The 16,912-nt window shown below is 36.6% G+C and overlaps 3 protein-coding genes across 4 annotated transcripts; 1 reads left to right on the plus strand and 2 right to left on the minus strand.

Annotated features, from left to right (window-relative positions):
• Positions 1-445: 445 nt before the first annotated feature.
• LOC125590551 lies at positions 446-2,287 on the plus strand. The gene is made up of 2 exons (XM_048764147.1): positions 446-932; positions 1,050-2,287. Exons 1-2 carry the CDS (start codon positions 446-448, stop codon positions 2,285-2,287), a joined length of 1,725 nt encoding a protein of 574 aa, XP_048620104.1.
• Positions 2,288-12,952: 10,665 nt separating this feature from the next.
• LOC125589885 lies at positions 12,953-15,201 on the minus strand. 2 transcript variants are annotated; one of them, XM_048762542.1, is made up of 6 exons: positions 14,960-15,180; positions 14,871-14,876; positions 14,059-14,791; positions 13,890-13,971; positions 13,383-13,767; positions 12,953-13,287 (listed from the first exon to the last, which is right to left on the minus strand). In XM_048762542.1, exons 3-6 carry the CDS (start codon positions 14,259-14,261, stop codon positions 13,022-13,024), a joined length of 936 nt encoding a protein of 311 aa, XP_048618499.1. In that variant the 5' UTR covers positions 14,262-14,791; positions 14,871-14,876; positions 14,960-15,180; the 3' UTR covers positions 12,953-13,021. The 2 variants fall into 2 exon arrangements, with proteins under 2 accessions (XP_048618499.1, XP_048618498.1); XM_048762541.1 differs by having other exon boundaries at positions 14,059-14,876; positions 14,960-15,201.
• A 163-nt stretch (positions 15,202-15,364) lies between these two features.
• On the minus strand, positions 15,365-16,880 carry LOC125589886. The gene is made up of 6 exons (XM_048762543.1): positions 16,290-16,880; positions 16,127-16,198; positions 15,977-16,048; positions 15,776-15,910; positions 15,616-15,684; positions 15,365-15,522 (listed from the first exon to the last, which is right to left on the minus strand). The coding sequence occupies exons 1-6, from the start codon at positions 16,467-16,469 to the stop codon at positions 15,418-15,420; spliced, it is 633 nt and encodes a 210-aa protein (XP_048618500.1). The 5' UTR covers positions 16,470-16,880; the 3' UTR covers positions 15,365-15,417.
• Between the last annotated feature and the right edge of the window lie 32 nt (positions 16,881-16,912).

Genomic DNA, 16,912 nt, shown 5'->3' on the forward strand with positions numbered 1-16,912 from the left:
CTAGCTGTAACACTCAAGCTTCTGATACATTTGCTTCTCCTGTTCCATTGAATGCCAATCCAATGATTCTTTCTACTGTGCAGAGAGAAAAACAGGTACATTGTCCCTAATTCCCTTTTTCTGTTTGTGTTTGCATGATATGCTTCATAATCAAGTATTATGCCTTACAGAACTACTTGACTTTTGCAGAGTCTTCTATATGAAGGTGTTTCTACAGTTCCTCTGAATGCTCTTCCGGATTTTAGTCCTGTCCATATTGGACTTTTGCAGGTTAGTACTGATCCATCTAGCTGTAACACTCAAGCTTCTGATACATTTGCTTCTCCTGTTCCATTGAATGCCAATCCAATGATTCTTTCTACTGTGCAGAGAGAAAAACAGGTACATTGTCCCTAATTCCCTTTTTCTGTTTGTGTTTGCATGATATGCTTCATAATCAAGTATTATGCCTTACAGAACTACACGACTTTTGCAGAGTCTTCTATATGAAGGTGTTTCTACAGTTCCTCTGAATGCTCTTCCGGATTTTAGCCCTGTCCATATTGGACTTTCACCAACCACGAGAGGAGTTGGCGATATTAAGGTGAATAGCTATTTTAAGACAAAGAGAGAGTTGATGTTGAGGATGAAGAAATGGGCTTTAGAGTGGAAGTTTGAGTACAAGACTGTCTCTTCTAACAAGTCAAGAGTGCTTTTGAGTTGTGTTGATGAAAATTACACGTGGAGGATGCGTGCTACCAAGCTACCTCTTTCAGATTTTTTCGTTGTTAAAAAGTATGTTCATGAGCATACATGCGATACAACACACAGGAAAGCCAACCACAGACAAGCATCTGCAAAGTTGTTGGGTTCTTTGATTTGCAGCAATTATGGAGAAAAAAAGGAAGGTCTCAAACCGAAACAGATCATTGAACAGGTCAGGATGCTGCATGGTGTTCACATCAATTACAAACAAGCTTGGAGAGTGAGAGAAGAAGCTTAGATTTTGGTTAGAGGGACTCCTGAAGACAGCTATTACAATTTGTCTAGGTGGTTGTATAAAATCACAGAAACAAACCCTGGTTCCTTGACTTATCAACATGTGGATGCTGCAGGAAAGTTCAAGTATGCATTTGTGGCTTTTGGTCCTTCGATAAGGGGATTCTCATTGATGAGGAGAGTTATTGCAGTAGATGGTACATTTCTGAAGGGAAAATTCAATGGGACTTTATTGGCAGCTTGTGCTCAAGATGGGAATTATCATCTATATCCTCTCGCCTTTGCAGTGGTTGACGCAGAAAATGGCGCCTCTTGGAAATGGTTCTTTAGAGGTTTGAGCCAGAAGATCCCGGACGCTTCGGATCTTGTTTTTGTATCAGACAGGGCTAACTCCATTTCTTCAGCGTTGGAGGATGTATATCCCTTATCTCACCATGGAATTTGCAGGATCCATCTGCTCCGCAACATCACTCCTACATATGTGAAGATTGGTTTGCTACCTCTGGTGGAAAGCGCTGCTGATGCCTATACGTGTCACGAGTTCTGGTTAATCTTCAAGGACATAAAGGATAAATGTCCTGAATTGGCTAAGTATCTGGAAGATTCTGATTTTAGGAAGTGGGCACGAAGCTATGCGCCTGCGAACAGGTATAATATCATGACTACCAACATTGCAGAGTCTCTCAATTCTATGTTGAGGATGCCTCGTGAGTTGCCCATTATCTCTCTCCTTGAAACTATCAGATTGACGATGACCACTTGGTTTTTTGAGCGACGCGAAGCGGCTGCGAAACATAAGCACCTAGTTACTCCAAAAGTTGTGCAGAAATTGGTATCTAGGTTAGGGGCCGCAATGTTGTTGAATGTGTATCAAGTTGATCGAAGCGAGTTTGAGGTGAAGAATGAAACAATGAAGTTTGTTGTTGACTTGGAGAAGCGGCATTGCACATATAATGTTTTCGACATTGACAAGATCCCCTGCATCCATGCCATCGCTGCTGCTAAGCATATCAAGAGAGATGAAAACCTTTTTGTTGATGCTTCTCACTTGACAGAAACCTGGGCTAAAGCTTATGCTGAAAGCATACATCCTGGTGGAGAGTTGTCAACGTCCACCTATCCAGAGAATATTGATGAACTGTCTTGCCCACCTCCAGCTACCAAAAAGAAAAGTGGACGCCCTCCTACAAAGAGAAAGAGATCCGTTGGCGAGTTTGGGGTTCCTGGATCTAAATCTCAGTCCCACAAGTGCAGCAGATGTGGCACAGGAGGGCACAACAAGAGCACATGCGAGAGGCCTATAGGATGAAGTTCTACATTTTTATTGATTATTATTTTGATGTTGGCTATTTGATGGTTACATGATATGCACCAGACCATATACATTTTTTCTTTTGGAACCCTATCCCGAATAAGTATGATTTCTTCCAAATTTTGTAATATACAACATTATCTTTTGATCTCATTTCAATTCTTAGTTTAAACTTCTTTGCTATAAAAAAATACAGTAATATTCAACTATTCTGGAATCCCATCCTGAAACTCAGAGTTTCTTTCCAAAGTTTATAATATATTGTTTGCGGTTAAATTGATCTATGTGGACACTTATATCAGATGATTCACCTCAGCCTAGCGGCTACACCACCTATCTTTCCAAATCTGAAACACTTGTCCCAACCTAGTTTTGGTACCCCTTGGAATCAGATTTTTTTTTTAAATTATTACAGATAAAAGAAATATATTCTGTTACTTACTTCACCTAACGATTGAAACACACTTGGTCTAGTGGTATACCTTATTCCGCCTTTCCTCCCAGACATTTCAGGTTCGAATCCTGGGAGATGTGTATATTTTTATTTTTTTTTCTCCAAATTTTGCTAATCACAATTTGTACGGTTAACTGTTACTTACTTCACCTAACGATTGAAACACACTTGGTCTAGTGGTATACCTTATTCCGCCTTTCCTCCCAGACATTTCAGGTTCGAATCCTGGGAGATGTGTATATTTTTATTTTTTTTTCTCCAAATTTTGCTAATCACAATTTGTACGGTTAACTGTTACTTACTTCACCTAACGATTGAAACACACTTGGTCTAGTGGTATACCTTATTCCGCCTTTCCTCCCAGACATTTCAGGTTCGAATCCTGGGAGATGTGTATATTTTTATTTTTTTTTCTCCAAATTTTGCTAATCACAATTTGTACGGTTAAATATGTTTATGTGGGAAAATCTACCAGATGATTCTCCTTGGCCTAGCGGCTAAACCACCTATCTTTCGAAACTTATACACTTGTCTCGACCTGGGTTCGAATCCCCTTGGAATCAGATTTTTTTTAACGGTTCCTTTCTAAAATAGACATCATTTATCTCAGTAACCGTTCAATAATCGAAAGGTTGCTTTCTAAACCATTTTATAGTAATCGAAGGGTTACTTTTCGTTCTATATATACACGGGAAGATATCAGATCTCTCTTTTACTGACTTTCATTTCTTCTGTGTTTTTTCTTTTCTCATTCATCAAGTTTCAATGGAAGGGTCAAAGAAGATGATGAAGCGTCCCATAAAGGAGGTTTACGGATCTGATGCTTCCGATGGTTTCAACAAAGGAAAGGCGGAAACTGTGGAACGTTATAGGGCTCTTCTTCGTTTGTCCAACGAACACAAGGCTATCTGAAATTGAATGGCATCAGGCAGCCAGCAAAGCAAATTCCATTGCTTCCCAAATCGAGTTGTTTGAAGAGATTATTAAGGCTAAAGGAAAATTTGACTTCACTGCTGAGTTGGAAAAACTCAAAGAAGAACTCATGGAAGCGAATGGAATGCTTGCTGATGTGAAGGTCAAAGTTCCTGATTGGTGTAAGCTTGAGGAAAAGTGGTTGTTGGATGAGTAATCTCATGTTATGATCTTCTCTTTTTTTATGTTTTAAAGCTTATGTTTTAAGAAACCACATTATGATTTGTTTTAAGAAACCACATTATGATTTATTTTAAGAAACCACATTATGAGTAATCTCATGTTATCATCTTCTTTTGTGTTGTGTTTCAGTCAAAACAAAACAAAAACACTGATTAAAATGTAGAGGATTAGTGGTCTTATATCTGGCTAATCTCGGTTTCATATTCGTTTCTGGAAAGCCATCCTGAATTTGACATAAAATGCGGTTAAATTCATTTATGTGGACACATATATCAGATGATTCACCTAAACCTAGCACACTTTTATTCATCTTTCGAGAGTTCACGAGTTCAATCCAAATCGGATCACATTCTTTTTTATTTTTTTTTGTAAACATTAAAGGAATTTGTTTTTGGAAAGCTATCCTGAATACCTAAAATGATATCCAGATTATATAAATCTATCGTCGGTGATTAAATAAATTCACATTTACACTGTTATCGAATATCCACCATAGCCTAGTGGCAAGCCCTTCTACTCTTAGTGTACCCTTATCACACAATAAGCCGTGTTCGATCCCCGTTGTGTATACTCACATTTTTTTCTATTTTTAATTAAATATTCAAAAGTTAACGAGTTCAATTGACATCGGATCACATTCTTTTTCATTTTTTTTGTAAACTTTAAAGGAATTTGCTAGGCTATGGTGCATTTTGCTTTCTCACTCTTTTTCTGGAAACTCATCCTAAAAGTACAATAAGCATTTGACAATTCATCAAGACATCCTAAAAAAATTTCAATAACAATCTAAATGAAAAAAACGTTAGGGATAATTCATTACAAACTTAAACTTAAACGTTAGGGATAATTAACGTCAAAGTAGAAAAACAGAGTAAAAAACAGAACAAATATGACATTTTCACTTCCTTTGACCTTCCTGGAAATCTTTATCCATAAACTGGTCGAAGATCTCACAACATAGCTTGCTTCGTAAGTCCATCGCAGTTTCATCATTTATATTAGCCATGCTCTTCAATCCCAGTGACCTGCATTCCAGCATCCTCACAACAAAAATACCACAGTTGTATAGAAATTTTGTCTTTGGAAGCCCTTCTGCAAACTTAACTTGAAATGGACTGATATCTTCGAAATTAACCTCTTCACCAAGAAGTTCCATCTTTATGGCACTAATCAACACTGTCATAAATACCCAAAATCTTTATATATAAAGTAGACTTTTTCCCTTCTTCCGACAAGTGGCAGGGGGGTTTGCTGCCACGTGTCATCTTTTTGTCTTTTTACATTTTAGATCCTTCTTCTTTTAGATTATTGCAATTTGGTTTACTATTTTCTAATTATACATTATCTAATCCTTCTCACACTAACCATCATCATTTGAATTTTGCTAATATATTTTAATTTATTTTATTGTTCAAAAAATTGCAAAACGAATAAAGAAATAAGTAAAAAATATAAATGTACTTTAAATATTTAATTTATTCGCAGCTAAAAATAACATAAACTTTCGTTATTTTATTATTTTTTACTATTTTCTATTATTTCATTTACAACTATATATTTATCTTAATATTAACCAAACTAAAGCAGAACACATAATTTAAACATAAAACCACCATAATCCCAGAGAAAAAAAATGCCAAAGAAACACTAACTCAATAAAGGTCCAGAGCTCAAAGGCGATCAAGAACGAAAACTAACTTACCCCACTTTATCATAGAGTATCTTGGCCAGAACAATCAAAAGTCAGTAAAATGTAGAAATATAATCTTCAGATAAAGCAATCCCTCGAACACAAATGAGCGTGATCAAGGACCAATGCAAAGAACCAAGAAAGCGGGTTAGAGTAAGAATAATCAACAGAAGGCCAAAATCACCACGAAGCAGGAAGAGACATACATAACAAACGATAAGCACAACCACCAGCTAAGAGGTAAGAAGCATCTCAGAAACTAAACAAGCACAAACAAGACGCCTATGCCGGGGAAGAACCACAAAATTCTGGATAGAAGGGACTAAAGCTCCAAGAGTCTAATATCACACATTTATACTAAGGGAAGAAGAGAACAACATGAGTGAGGGAGAAATGAAGCCAACCCCCGAGAAACATGAGTCCAGACTTGAGACCAGAAACAATCTTCCAAATCTACAGAGCATACTCGGAGGAGAACACTATCCAAACCTAGAGTGGCAAACATGGCGAAAAAGAGAGAGAGTCACAGAGACGCAAGCAGGGTTGAAAGCTGCAACGAGATGAAAGAACATAGCTGGAAGGGTAGACAAAACGAAATCATCAAATCGTGGAGCCGTCCTCGAGCTATAGAAGTCAGATCACCAAAAACCATATCTTGAAAACCAAGACGAGAGGGGAGTAACAATGGTAAGCCAACGACGAGGAAAACAACTTCAAAGACGACTAAATTCTGACCCAACCCAAAGAGATGCAGTTCCTAACATCAGCTAAAATCTAAGGAAGAAGAGGAGCATCCAATATTGCATGGAGTAGCCTAAAATGATGCGAGAAACAACCGCACAACTGGGAACTCCTAAACCCGATCTACAATAAATACCAGAAATCTCAAGGTGAAGAAGGCGATAAAGAACAAGAGCATGAGGTGAGTCTTTTTTGGTGATGATGAGAAACACCGCATACCAGAAACGTAAAGAAGATACATAGATGTTGAAGGCTCAATGTAAAAATATGGGAAAAAAACAAAAACATCTTGAAAGATATAATGTTCAAAAACATAAAAAAAAATAAAAGAAAATTTTGACGCTGAAACCGTAAATCTTAGAATCAACAAATGCATAAATGCAAAGTTATTGAAATTCAATATATTTTTATATTAGAGGCTCACTTCACTGCTAACAAATACTATACAGACAAAACACATTATTAAAAAAACAAAGACAAAATATATTAACATATCACTATTACTACTACATAACACAATAAAAACACCAAATAACATTCTTAACAAATAAAAGTGATCACATAATTACATTATCCAAAAAATCATACTTTTAACAACAATAAAACAATATTCTGCGCGAAGCGCGGACACCCCCCTAGTTATACAATAAATTAATCACCAACAGACAACAAAATGAATATGTAAAAATGCATCACAAGCACAAGCAGCAAGAGACAAACTTTTATTTTCTAAATTAGCTAAAATTCTTTTTTCAGGATACGCATACTTTCACAATCCTATCCATAATCAATGTAACAATATAAATAAAACTGATTTTTCTACACTGAATGATAAAATTAATAAATCACAAAGAGTTTTTACCTGTCAGTTCTTGGATTTGATTAAGAGCACGTTTGATATTTGCTTTTGGAAGACCACAATGGAAGAGTGTGATTATGTTATCAATCAATTGTATCTCTATCCCAATATAGTGATAGCTCAACTTATCTTCAATGACACCATATATAACATAAACATCTTCCAGCCATACCTTCTTTGGATGTATTAAACCTTTCACAAGTTCGCCTACACAGCCCTCCAATAACGTTTGTTTTTTTCTTATGTGGCTTCCTGACAGATTCATAAGTGTACCCAACCACTTCTAAGAATCTGACTGGTACAAAGCATGCTGCTGGAAGATTGTTGTTGCGGAACCAAGCACCTTGCTCAACCCTCTTACAATTTAGCATTTCAAATGCAACATTTATGTGCTGCCAATGTAACAATATAGTTAGAAACTTCATATAGAACTGCTATAACATGGACATCTAACATAGCTAAACTCAACCTCTTCCTAAACATATGACACAATCAAATATCCACAAAGCATTATTACCACTCAATAAGAATCGAAACAGAGTTTGTAAATACAAAACTCAATCATATCCTTTTCCTAATCACATTGCATCATCTTGAACCACATTAATTATTAACATTAAATAAATAGAAGACAGAACAGAGTGTTGATTACCTCTTTGTTGAGATTCTTTTCTGCATCGTCCATTTTTTGAAAGAACTCTTTTTCAATTTCTCTTCCATTGATATAAAACGGTCTGTAGTTGATAAAATTAACTAGTATCAATCGAAACTTTGACAAAATAAATTAGGAATATTTATGCAAGGGCAAAAATTTGCTTACACACGATATATGCCCCGTAGATCCATCCAGTGTGCAAGCCTTGAAAACCGAGGAAATTCAGGTGTCACAAATGGATCAATTGGAAGGATTACCTCAGGTGTTACAGGCATAGGAGGGTTTCTAGGTCGTATTGGCCTCTTCTCTTCTCGCTGTAGAAAAGGAAGCAAATCTACTGGCTGAGCATTTGCTTTCTTCTTCTTCTTACAAGCGACAGCCTTCGCCTTCCCCTTTTTGAATGACAAAAATTCAGATACATTTATATCTTAATTCCTAGTATGATGTATAAATATTTCATACCTTTTATCACCATCTCCTTCACTTGGATTCACACTCTGCGTCTGCTCTTCTTCTATCTGAAAAACAATAACGAGATATTAAACAAATGACATTATTTTTCAATTCAAGTTATCCAAGGCATTTGTTTTACCTTTTCTGTCATCTTCCAAACACCATCTACCCATTTTCTTGGTTTTCGCATCTCAGAATCGTTGAAGTGAATTTGTTCAGTAGAATTGTTCAAAGAGACAAAACACGTGCCATCAAACAAAATGACTTTAACTTTTCCAGCGCACCAGACACCATTGTCGAACACCTCTAAGTCATCCATTAGCTCATAACTTTTCTTCGCTCCAGGTCTCTCAGGTGGTGGTTGAGGACGTATTCTATCAATTGATACACGTGTCTCAACACTCCTTTTCCTCTTCTTTTCGTCCAGAGACGGTGCGGAGTACTCAACTTTCACCATCTCAACCCCATCAACCAAATATGTTGCCAACACATTTCCTGGATACCATTTATGACAAGTATTGTCATCTTGTGATGAAATCTCCACATTTGCTCTGATCTCAAAGGTATTTTGAACTCTGCTTTCTACATCCTGTGATGGTTTAGATTCAAGGATATCCAGTCATTTTGATAGTTGCTTTATATTTATTAAAGGTTTTAAAATAAAAGTAATACCTTATTTTGCTCGTGAGTCTCCTGAATGTTTGGTGAAATGTTCTCATTCATAAGCTCGTGAGTCTCCTGAATTCAGGAATGGTTTCATGAACACGTACAAGGGCTTCCAAAAATTACTTGAAAAGTCCATTTTTTTAAAGAATGTACCTGTTGCGTCTGAATTGGAGTAAGGACTGGAGTCTCAATATTCTGTTGAGCTATTGGAGAACCAGGTGTCTCTTTCGTGATCTCATTCATAGGCTCTCGTGTATCCTGAAGTCAGGAATGTGATTATGAACACGTACAAGAACTTCCAAAAATTAATTGAAGTACAACCAAATTCATAATTTTATAAATACCAACAGTTTTCAAAATTATACTTGCCTCATTGTTAAGTTGTTCATCTGCTTGATCTGTATTGGCTTCACCTTGTCTAGAAGCCGTCTCATGAAATGGAGTTGTGTCAGTCTGTGCAAGTAGAACAAAAATTAGGAAGGCAATCCTAAATATGTATAACATCTTCCAAAATTACTTGACAACTCAAAAAAAAAAAAAACTGAATCAAGAACTAGATAAACATTAATTTTAATTTCCGAAAAAAAGTTACCTCATTGTTTGGAGTTTCATATGAAGTAACTCTTTGTAGTTTCTCTAGTTTTGTCACACGTTCTTTAATCTGTTTCCTGTCTTTTTCAATCAAACACAAACAATCGTTCATGATCCTTAAATTATCTCCCACCATCTCGCTGATTCTGTTGATCTTTGATTCCAAAGACTCCTCCTGATACGAAGAAGAAGCTTGACTCATCCCTCCATTCCCAAACAGTAAAGATGCTCTTCTTATTTGTTCATTAGCACCGTATAGGTCTACTGACATGTTTCGCCAATCTCTAATTTTAAACTTATAACCTCTCTTGGATAAATCGGCCATGTCATCCAGATCTTTATTAGCTTCGTCTTCCATGCAAACATCAGCTTCTGGATCATTAGGAATAGGAGGTAGGATGCATATGACCTTAAGCTGAAACCATAAAAATAATTAGCTTTTAAATGGAGAATCATAAGGCAACACAGAAACAAGAAAAAAATAATGTAAAAACTTTACATGATCTTTGATTTCAATTAGGAGAACATCTATCAGCTGTGGAGAAGCTATTTGAAGGTACTTCTCACACAAAAATATTGGGGTAGACGGTTGAACGCTCAGAATAGGAACCACTTGACTGAATGCATACTGTAGCAAAGGTACTGACTCAAGTATCCATATAAGAAATGCCATAGGGAATCCTTGCAAATCATAATTGTTTTTGTCGAGGCTTTTGTCGACAGCTCTCTGAAGTGATTTTAACAGCAAATTATAAGCTGTTCTCCCCCATGGGTATGTCATCAAGACATCCATATCCTGCGCTATTTTCACATAATCCAAAGTAAAAGTTGTGCCACCGTCGAGAAGGCTCTTCTGTAGTAGTATGCTCTCAATCAGGAGGAGCATTGCAAGGCAGAATCTCTCATCAGAAGCATCTTCTCTTGTGTTTCTGAGCTACTTCTCCACGTCCTTTACTGTATGAGTACGCCCTTTTAGGAAGTCCCACTTAAATCTCTCGGTTTCCTCTCGTGGTTCTCTTGCTTCACCACTACATTTCAAACCAGTCACCATGTGGAATTCTTTTATAGAGAACCTCATTGGCTGAGCACCAAAATGGAACAAGGATTCGTATCTCTTCACTGTCTTGATGCTTTTGGTGAGAACTGCGTGCACTATCTTAGCTGATAATTTCAAAGACCTCTCTCCAAGCTTGATCACCGGTCCCAAAAACGTCCCTCTTATTCTGTTGAACTCATCATTTCCTAGAATTTCCTTAACAGTTTTGATATAAGCAACTATCGAGTGTTGGTTTATCGATATCGTCTTCTCTGGCTCTGATCCAATCGGATATCTCAGCTCAGGCAGTGCTAGTCTTAATGGTAATGGATCTCCCATCTTGTTTCAGGAAGGGTTTCCTGAAACAATACAAATCCTTCCTGAAGTCTATACACATGCTTTCACATGAACTAGGATTCTACCAATCATATTAGGTTAAAACGAGCAAGTCAATACACAAGCAAAAACCAGGAGACCAATCTCTCAGAAAGAAAACACACATAAGGTTGAATCTGCAGGAAGGGTTTCCTGAAACAATACAAATCCTTCCTGAAGTCTATACACATGCTTTCACATGAACTAGAATTCTACCAATCATATTAGGTTAAAATGAGCAAGTCTATACACAAGCAAAAACTAGGAGACCAATCTCTCAGAAAGAAAACACACATAAGGTTGAATCTGCAGGAAGGGTTTCCTGAAACAATACAAATCCTTCCTGAAGTCTATACACATGCTTTCACATGAACTAGAATTCTACCAATCATATTAGGTTAAAACGAGCAAGTCTATACACAAGCAAAAACCAGGAGACCAATCTCTCAGAAAGAAAACACACATAAGGTTGAATCTGCAGGAAGGGTTTCCTGAAACAATACAAATCCTTCCTGAAGTCTATACACATGCTTTCACATGAACTAGAATTCTACCAATCATATTAGGTTAAAACGAGCAAGTCTATACACAAGCAAAAACCAGGAGACCAATCTCTCAGAAAGAAAACACACATAAGGTTGAATCTGCAGGAAGGGTTTCCTGAAACAATACAAAGCCTTCCTGAAGTCTATACACATGCTTTCACATGAACTAGAATTCTACCAATCATATTAGGTTAAAACGAGCAAGTCTATACACAAGCAAAAACCAGGAGACCAATCTCTCAGAAAGAAAACACACATAAGGTTGAATCTGCAGGAAGGGTTTCCTGAAACAATACAAATCCTTCCTGAAGTCTATACACATGCTTTCGCATGAACTAGAATTCTACCAATCATATTAGGTTAAAACGAGCAAGTCTATACACAAGCAAAAACCAGGAGACAAATCTCTCAGAAAGAAAACACACATAAGGTTGAATCTGCAACATACCTTAAAGAGATAGAGCTCTAGAAATGGTTTTTCTCGGAGAATAGAGAGAGCTCGCGTAAAAGATCGAGAGAGAGAGAGTTCTGGAGATGGGTTTTCGTCGGAGATCGAGAGATATGGAGAAAACACACATAAGGTTGAATCTGCAGGAAGGGTTTCCTGAAACAATACAAATCCTTCCTGAAGTCTATACACATGCTTTCACATGAACTAGAATTCTACCAATCACATTAGGTTAAAACGAGCAAGTCTATACACAAGCAAAAACCAGGAGACCAATCTCTCAGAAAGAAAACACACATAAGGTTGAATCTGCAACATACCTTAAAGAGATAGAGCTCTAGAAATGGTTTTTCTCGGAGAATAGAGAGAGCTCGCGTAAAAGATCGAGAGAGAGAGAGAGTTTTGGAGATGGGTTTTCGTCAGAGATCGAGAGATATGGAGATGAGAGAGAGATTCGAGAGGCGGAGACGAGTGAGATTCGAGAAGTTTGAAACGGCGAGAGTGTTGAGACAGCAAGAGTTTTGTCTTTTTCCAATCGAAATGTATTGGTTTTGGAAACCTATCCTATATTAATTGGTTTCAGTATGCTTATGTAATATTCTTTAACAGATGATTCACTTCAGACCAGCGGTTAAACCGAGGCATTTCATAACACAAAAGTCTCTCTATCCCCGGGTTCGATAAGTGGTGGATTCAAAATCAATTTTAATTTTTTTTTGTGTTATAGTTTGGAGTTAAATACAATTAAATGTAATCCATTAACAGTGGCTAAAATCCCACACTATCCAAATACGCAAACTCTCTCCCTCTGGGTTCGATCCTTTTTGGATCTAATTTTTTTTTTTTTTTTGTCTGTAAACATCACAATTTTAAGCTTACAATTTTTTCTGGAAACCCATCCAGAAACATTATTTAACCTTCCAAGATATATGATACCCAAAAAAAATACTTGATATCCTTCCAATCTTTCTTATGTAACCAGATGCCAACAACATAACAAAATAAACAGTCATAACTAAAACCGAGTCTTAACTAAAACAAAAAATGTTTTGATGCATCATTCTCATTTCCCAAAGCTCTCATCCACAAATTGGTTGAAGATCTCACAAGACAAGGTTCTCCTTAGCTCCAATGCATTGTCATCATTAATCTTTGTCATGTCTCCTATCTTCAATGACTGGCACTCCAGAATCTTGACAAGAAATATCCCACAGTTGAAAGGATGTTTTGTCTTGGGTAAACCTTGTGCCTGCTCAACCTCAAATGGAATCATCTTCACTTTATCTACCTCATCACCAGAAGATTCCACCAGCAGATCAGAAATCAACACTGTCATATTTAAAAATCAATATAAAGATAGAATCAGTTGAATATTTCAAACCAAGAAACAGTTGAATACATAAATACAAATTGTTTATATATACCTGCCAACTTTTTCACTTGAGGAATATCAATGCTGTTGCTTTCCTTTTGAAAACAATCATATACTGTGATTCTTTTCTTCTTCAAATGAATTTCCATCCCAATCCAGACATTGCTTTTTTTTCCAAGAGTAATCCCATACACAACATCAACATCTTCTCCCCATGTCTTCTCTGGATATACCTTCCCTCTTACAATATCTTTAAATAAATCGTTGAAAATCTTTTTACCTTTGACCTTTTCTTTCTTGTAAGCCAAATCATGAGAGAGCAAGCAATGCAAGAACTCCATAGGTAGGAAGCACGCCTTTGGAATCTTGTAGTTGTGGAACCAAGCAGCATTCTCATTTCTTCTGCAATTTAGCATTGCAAAGGCTCCATCAATGTGCTGCAAAAAAAAATGCAAACATTATCTATTTTGTTACTATCTAATTTATGAAACTAAACAAATCCTTCCTGAATTTTTTTTTAAAAAAAAGCTCAAGGCAAGAACATATGTGAAGAAATTACCTCTTTCTTAAGGTCCTTTTTTGCATTTTCCATGCTTTGAAAGAAAGATTTCCTTATCTTATTATCATTGATTGATAGGGACCTGCAGTCGATTAAAGATTCAAAGGAATTACTAAACCTTTTATACATAAATATAAGAATATATAGACAAGGACAGAAACATGCTTACGTTTCATGCATGCCGGGCTTTAATGTCATCCAATTTTGAAGCCTTGAAAGCTTATGTTCCGCAGGAGTTGAAAACGGATCAACTGCAGGTATAATCTCAGGTATTACAGTTAAAGCCGGATTTCTGTCAAACTTGAATGGAGTTTTTGTGTCTCTAGATCGTTTAGGCACCCTCTCGCTCCTTCTTAGGAAAACATTATCCATTCCAGAATTTTGTGATGAGGTAGCATCTTTCCTTTTCTTATCAGGCTTCACCTTTAATCAAACAATAGACACCAAGCAAAATATTATCAAATTTGTTGCAATCGGAATTTCTGGAAACCATTCCTGAAACTAAAATGTATGTATATCAAACAATTCACGTGAAGTATAATTAAAGTTATGATTTACCTTATCTGCCATCTTCCAGACTCCATCTTTCCACTCTCTATGAATTCGCAAATCTGAATGTTTGAATAGAATAGTTTCCATAGAAGTATAGAGACACACCGAGTATGTGTTATCACCAAGTACCATGCTAATTTGTCCGCTGCTCCAGCCATTGTTGTAAAAGACTTCTACCTTATCCATCATCTCAAAGGATTTTTGGTCACTAGTTGGTGTTGCAGGACGTATTTTGTCAGCCGTGATAGTATCCTGAAGTTTCTGAAGTCTATGTTGGTCTGCGAAGAGTGTCGTGTACTCAACTGTCAGCTCCTCTAGTCCTTCACACAGTTTAAGATCAACAACCTTTCCTGGATACCATATTTCGTCATCAGTAGACAAAATCTCAACCTCTGCGTCTATTTGAAAGTGAGCTAGAAGCCTGCTTACTTCAACCTATGAAAAATGAAGATTCAGTAACATCAGCGGTTTCAAATTGTTAGAATAATAATTAAAGATCAAATATACTCGATGCATACCTCGTTTGTTTCTGAAAAATCTATAGCACTTGTCTGAAGATGCTCTGTTTTCTGAGTAATAGGCGGTATCTTCGAAACATGCTCAGTAGTAGGTTCAGTAGTAGGCTCTGTGGAAACTAGCTCAGTAGTAGGTTCTGTAGTATCCTTGAGATTTTCTTCTGCTTGATTCTGCTCTGATGGTGTCTCATCGGATTGCTCTCCCTCACTTGTCTGAAGGTGCTGTGTTTGCTGAGTAAGAGGCTGTGTAAGAGGGTGTGTCTTTGAAACATCTGTGGAAACTAGCTCAGTTGTATGTTTTGTAGTATCCTTGAGATTTTCTTCTGCTTGATTCTTTCTGCTTGATTGTGTCTCCTCTCCCTCATTTAGAGAAAAATATTGGGTCGCAGTTTCTGTCTCACTCTATAAGACAAAAGTAAATGGTAAGAGTTAGTTGAATAGAAAAATATTACATAAACATTTTAAATATTTCTTCTTACCAAAGCATTCTTATTTTCCTCAATAACTAGTGCAATTAGTGAAGACAATGGAGAGGAAGGTGTGTGATGCACAACATGTATATCCTCCTGTAATAACAATAAAATAAAAGAGGTAGTTATGAAGAAGTTTCTACAATTTAAAATTCAAGTTGTACTTATGAAAGACATTTCTATGCTTACCTTTTTATTGTTTGCTGAAATGATCTCAGTCAATGGCTGTGTAGCCTCATACGTTCCCTCTGTTACCGTCTGCAAAAAAAAAAGTCAGGAAGGGGATCAAAAACACGTACAAAAGCTTCCAAACATTACTTGAAATCTCCAAGATTTTTTGAGCATTTACCTGCTGTTTCTGAATTGGAGTAAAAACTTGAGCCTCAATACTCTTTGGAGATATTGGAGAAGAAGGTGTCTCATTCATTTCCAGTGTTTCTTTCTGCGAAACTTGAGTCTGAGCAGCAGGTGACTCAATCACAATCTGCAAAAAATATCAGGAAAGGCCATCATGAATACATTCAATTATAATTTCTAGAGTAAATATTACCTCATCATTTGTTTTTCCTTCTTCTTGATTAGTTTTGGGTGGCGTCTCATCAGTAGAGGTTTGTGTTTCCCTCTGCCAAAAATTAGAAAGGTCTATATATGTAAATCACCCAAAACTAATTGTAAACTCCAACTGTCATTGAGCATATACCTCTTTTGTCAGATTAGGAGTGAAAACTTGACTATCAAGGGCAGGCGTGTCATCCGATGGCTCTCTCTCAATCTGTAAAAATTATCACGAAGGCAATCCAGAGTACGTTCTAAAGCTTCCAAACATTAACTTAAAAATCCAAGATTTTTTTTTGACCATGTACCTGCTGAGTCTGACTTGGAGTATAAACGGGAGTTTCAATACTCTTTGGAGCTATTGGAGAAGAAGGTGTCTCATTCATTTCCACTGTTTCTTTCTGCGAAGCTTGACTCTGAGCAGCAGGTGACTCCCTTGTTAATTTCTCTCTCACAATCTGCAAAAAAAAATCAGGAAAGGCCATCATGAATACATTCAACTATAATTTCTAGAATAAATATTACCTCATCATCTGGTTTTCCATCTTGATTAGGATTGGATGGCCTCTCAGCAGGTGACTCACTTGTTTCTTTCTGTCAAAAATCAGAAAAGCCTTTATATGTAAAAAAAATCACCCAAAACTAATTTGTAAACTCCAACTGTGAAAACAATATCATTGAGCATATACCTCTTTTTGTCAGATTAGGAGAGAATACTTGAGTATCAAGGGCAGGAGTGTCATCATCTGATTCATTCATTGTCTCCTGCAAAAATCAAGAATGCATTCAAGAATATGTACAAAAGTTTCCAAATATTACTTCAAAACTCAACAATATTTATTGGTTACATACCTCATGTGTCAAATTAGGCTGTTGAGACATTGGTGATAAAGGCGTCTCACTCGATGGTTGCGTGTAATCCTGCAAAAAT

The sequence above is a fragment of the Brassica napus genome, chromosome C7, assembly GCF_020379485.1.
Source record: "Brassica napus cultivar Da-Ae chromosome C7, Da-Ae, whole genome shotgun sequence".
Classification (NCBI taxonomy): domain Eukaryota; kingdom Viridiplantae; phylum Streptophyta; class Magnoliopsida; order Brassicales; family Brassicaceae; genus Brassica; species Brassica napus.

Excerpts from the sequence above, each read along its gene's own strand:
- LOC125589886 (XM_048762543.1), bottom strand. The coding sequence starts at position 16,469 with ATGATGGCCTTTCCTGATTTTTTTTTGCAGATTGTGAGAGAGAAATTA. Across the intron at positions 15,911-15,976 it reads AAGGAAAAACAAATGATGAG|ATTGTGATTGAGTCACCTGC; the intron begins GTAATATTTACT and ends TATTTTTTGCAG. Across the intron at positions 15,523-15,615 it reads TTTCAGCAAACAATAAAAAG|GAGGATATACATGTTGTGCA; the intron begins GTAAGCATAGAA and ends TTGTTATTACAG.
- LOC125589885 (XM_048762541.1), bottom strand. The coding sequence starts at position 14,261 with ATGGATAATGTTTTCCTAAGAAGGAGCGAGAGGGTGCCTAAACGATCT. Across the intron at positions 13,972-14,058 it reads AAGCCCGGCATGCATGAAAC|GTCCCTATCAATCAATGATA; the intron begins GTAAGCATGTTT and ends AATCGACTGCAG. Across the intron at positions 13,768-13,889 it reads AAAAGGACCTTAAGAAAGAG|CACATTGATGGAGCCTTTGC; the intron begins GTAATTTCTTCA and ends TTTTTTTTGCAG.
- LOC125590551 (XM_048764147.1), top strand. The coding sequence starts at position 446 with ATGCCTTACAGAACTACACGACTTTTGCAGAGTCTTCTATATGAAGGT. Across the intron at positions 933-1,049 it reads ACAGGTCAGGATGCTGCATG|AAACAAACCCTGGTTCCTTG; the intron begins GTGTTCACATCA and ends ATAAAATCACAG.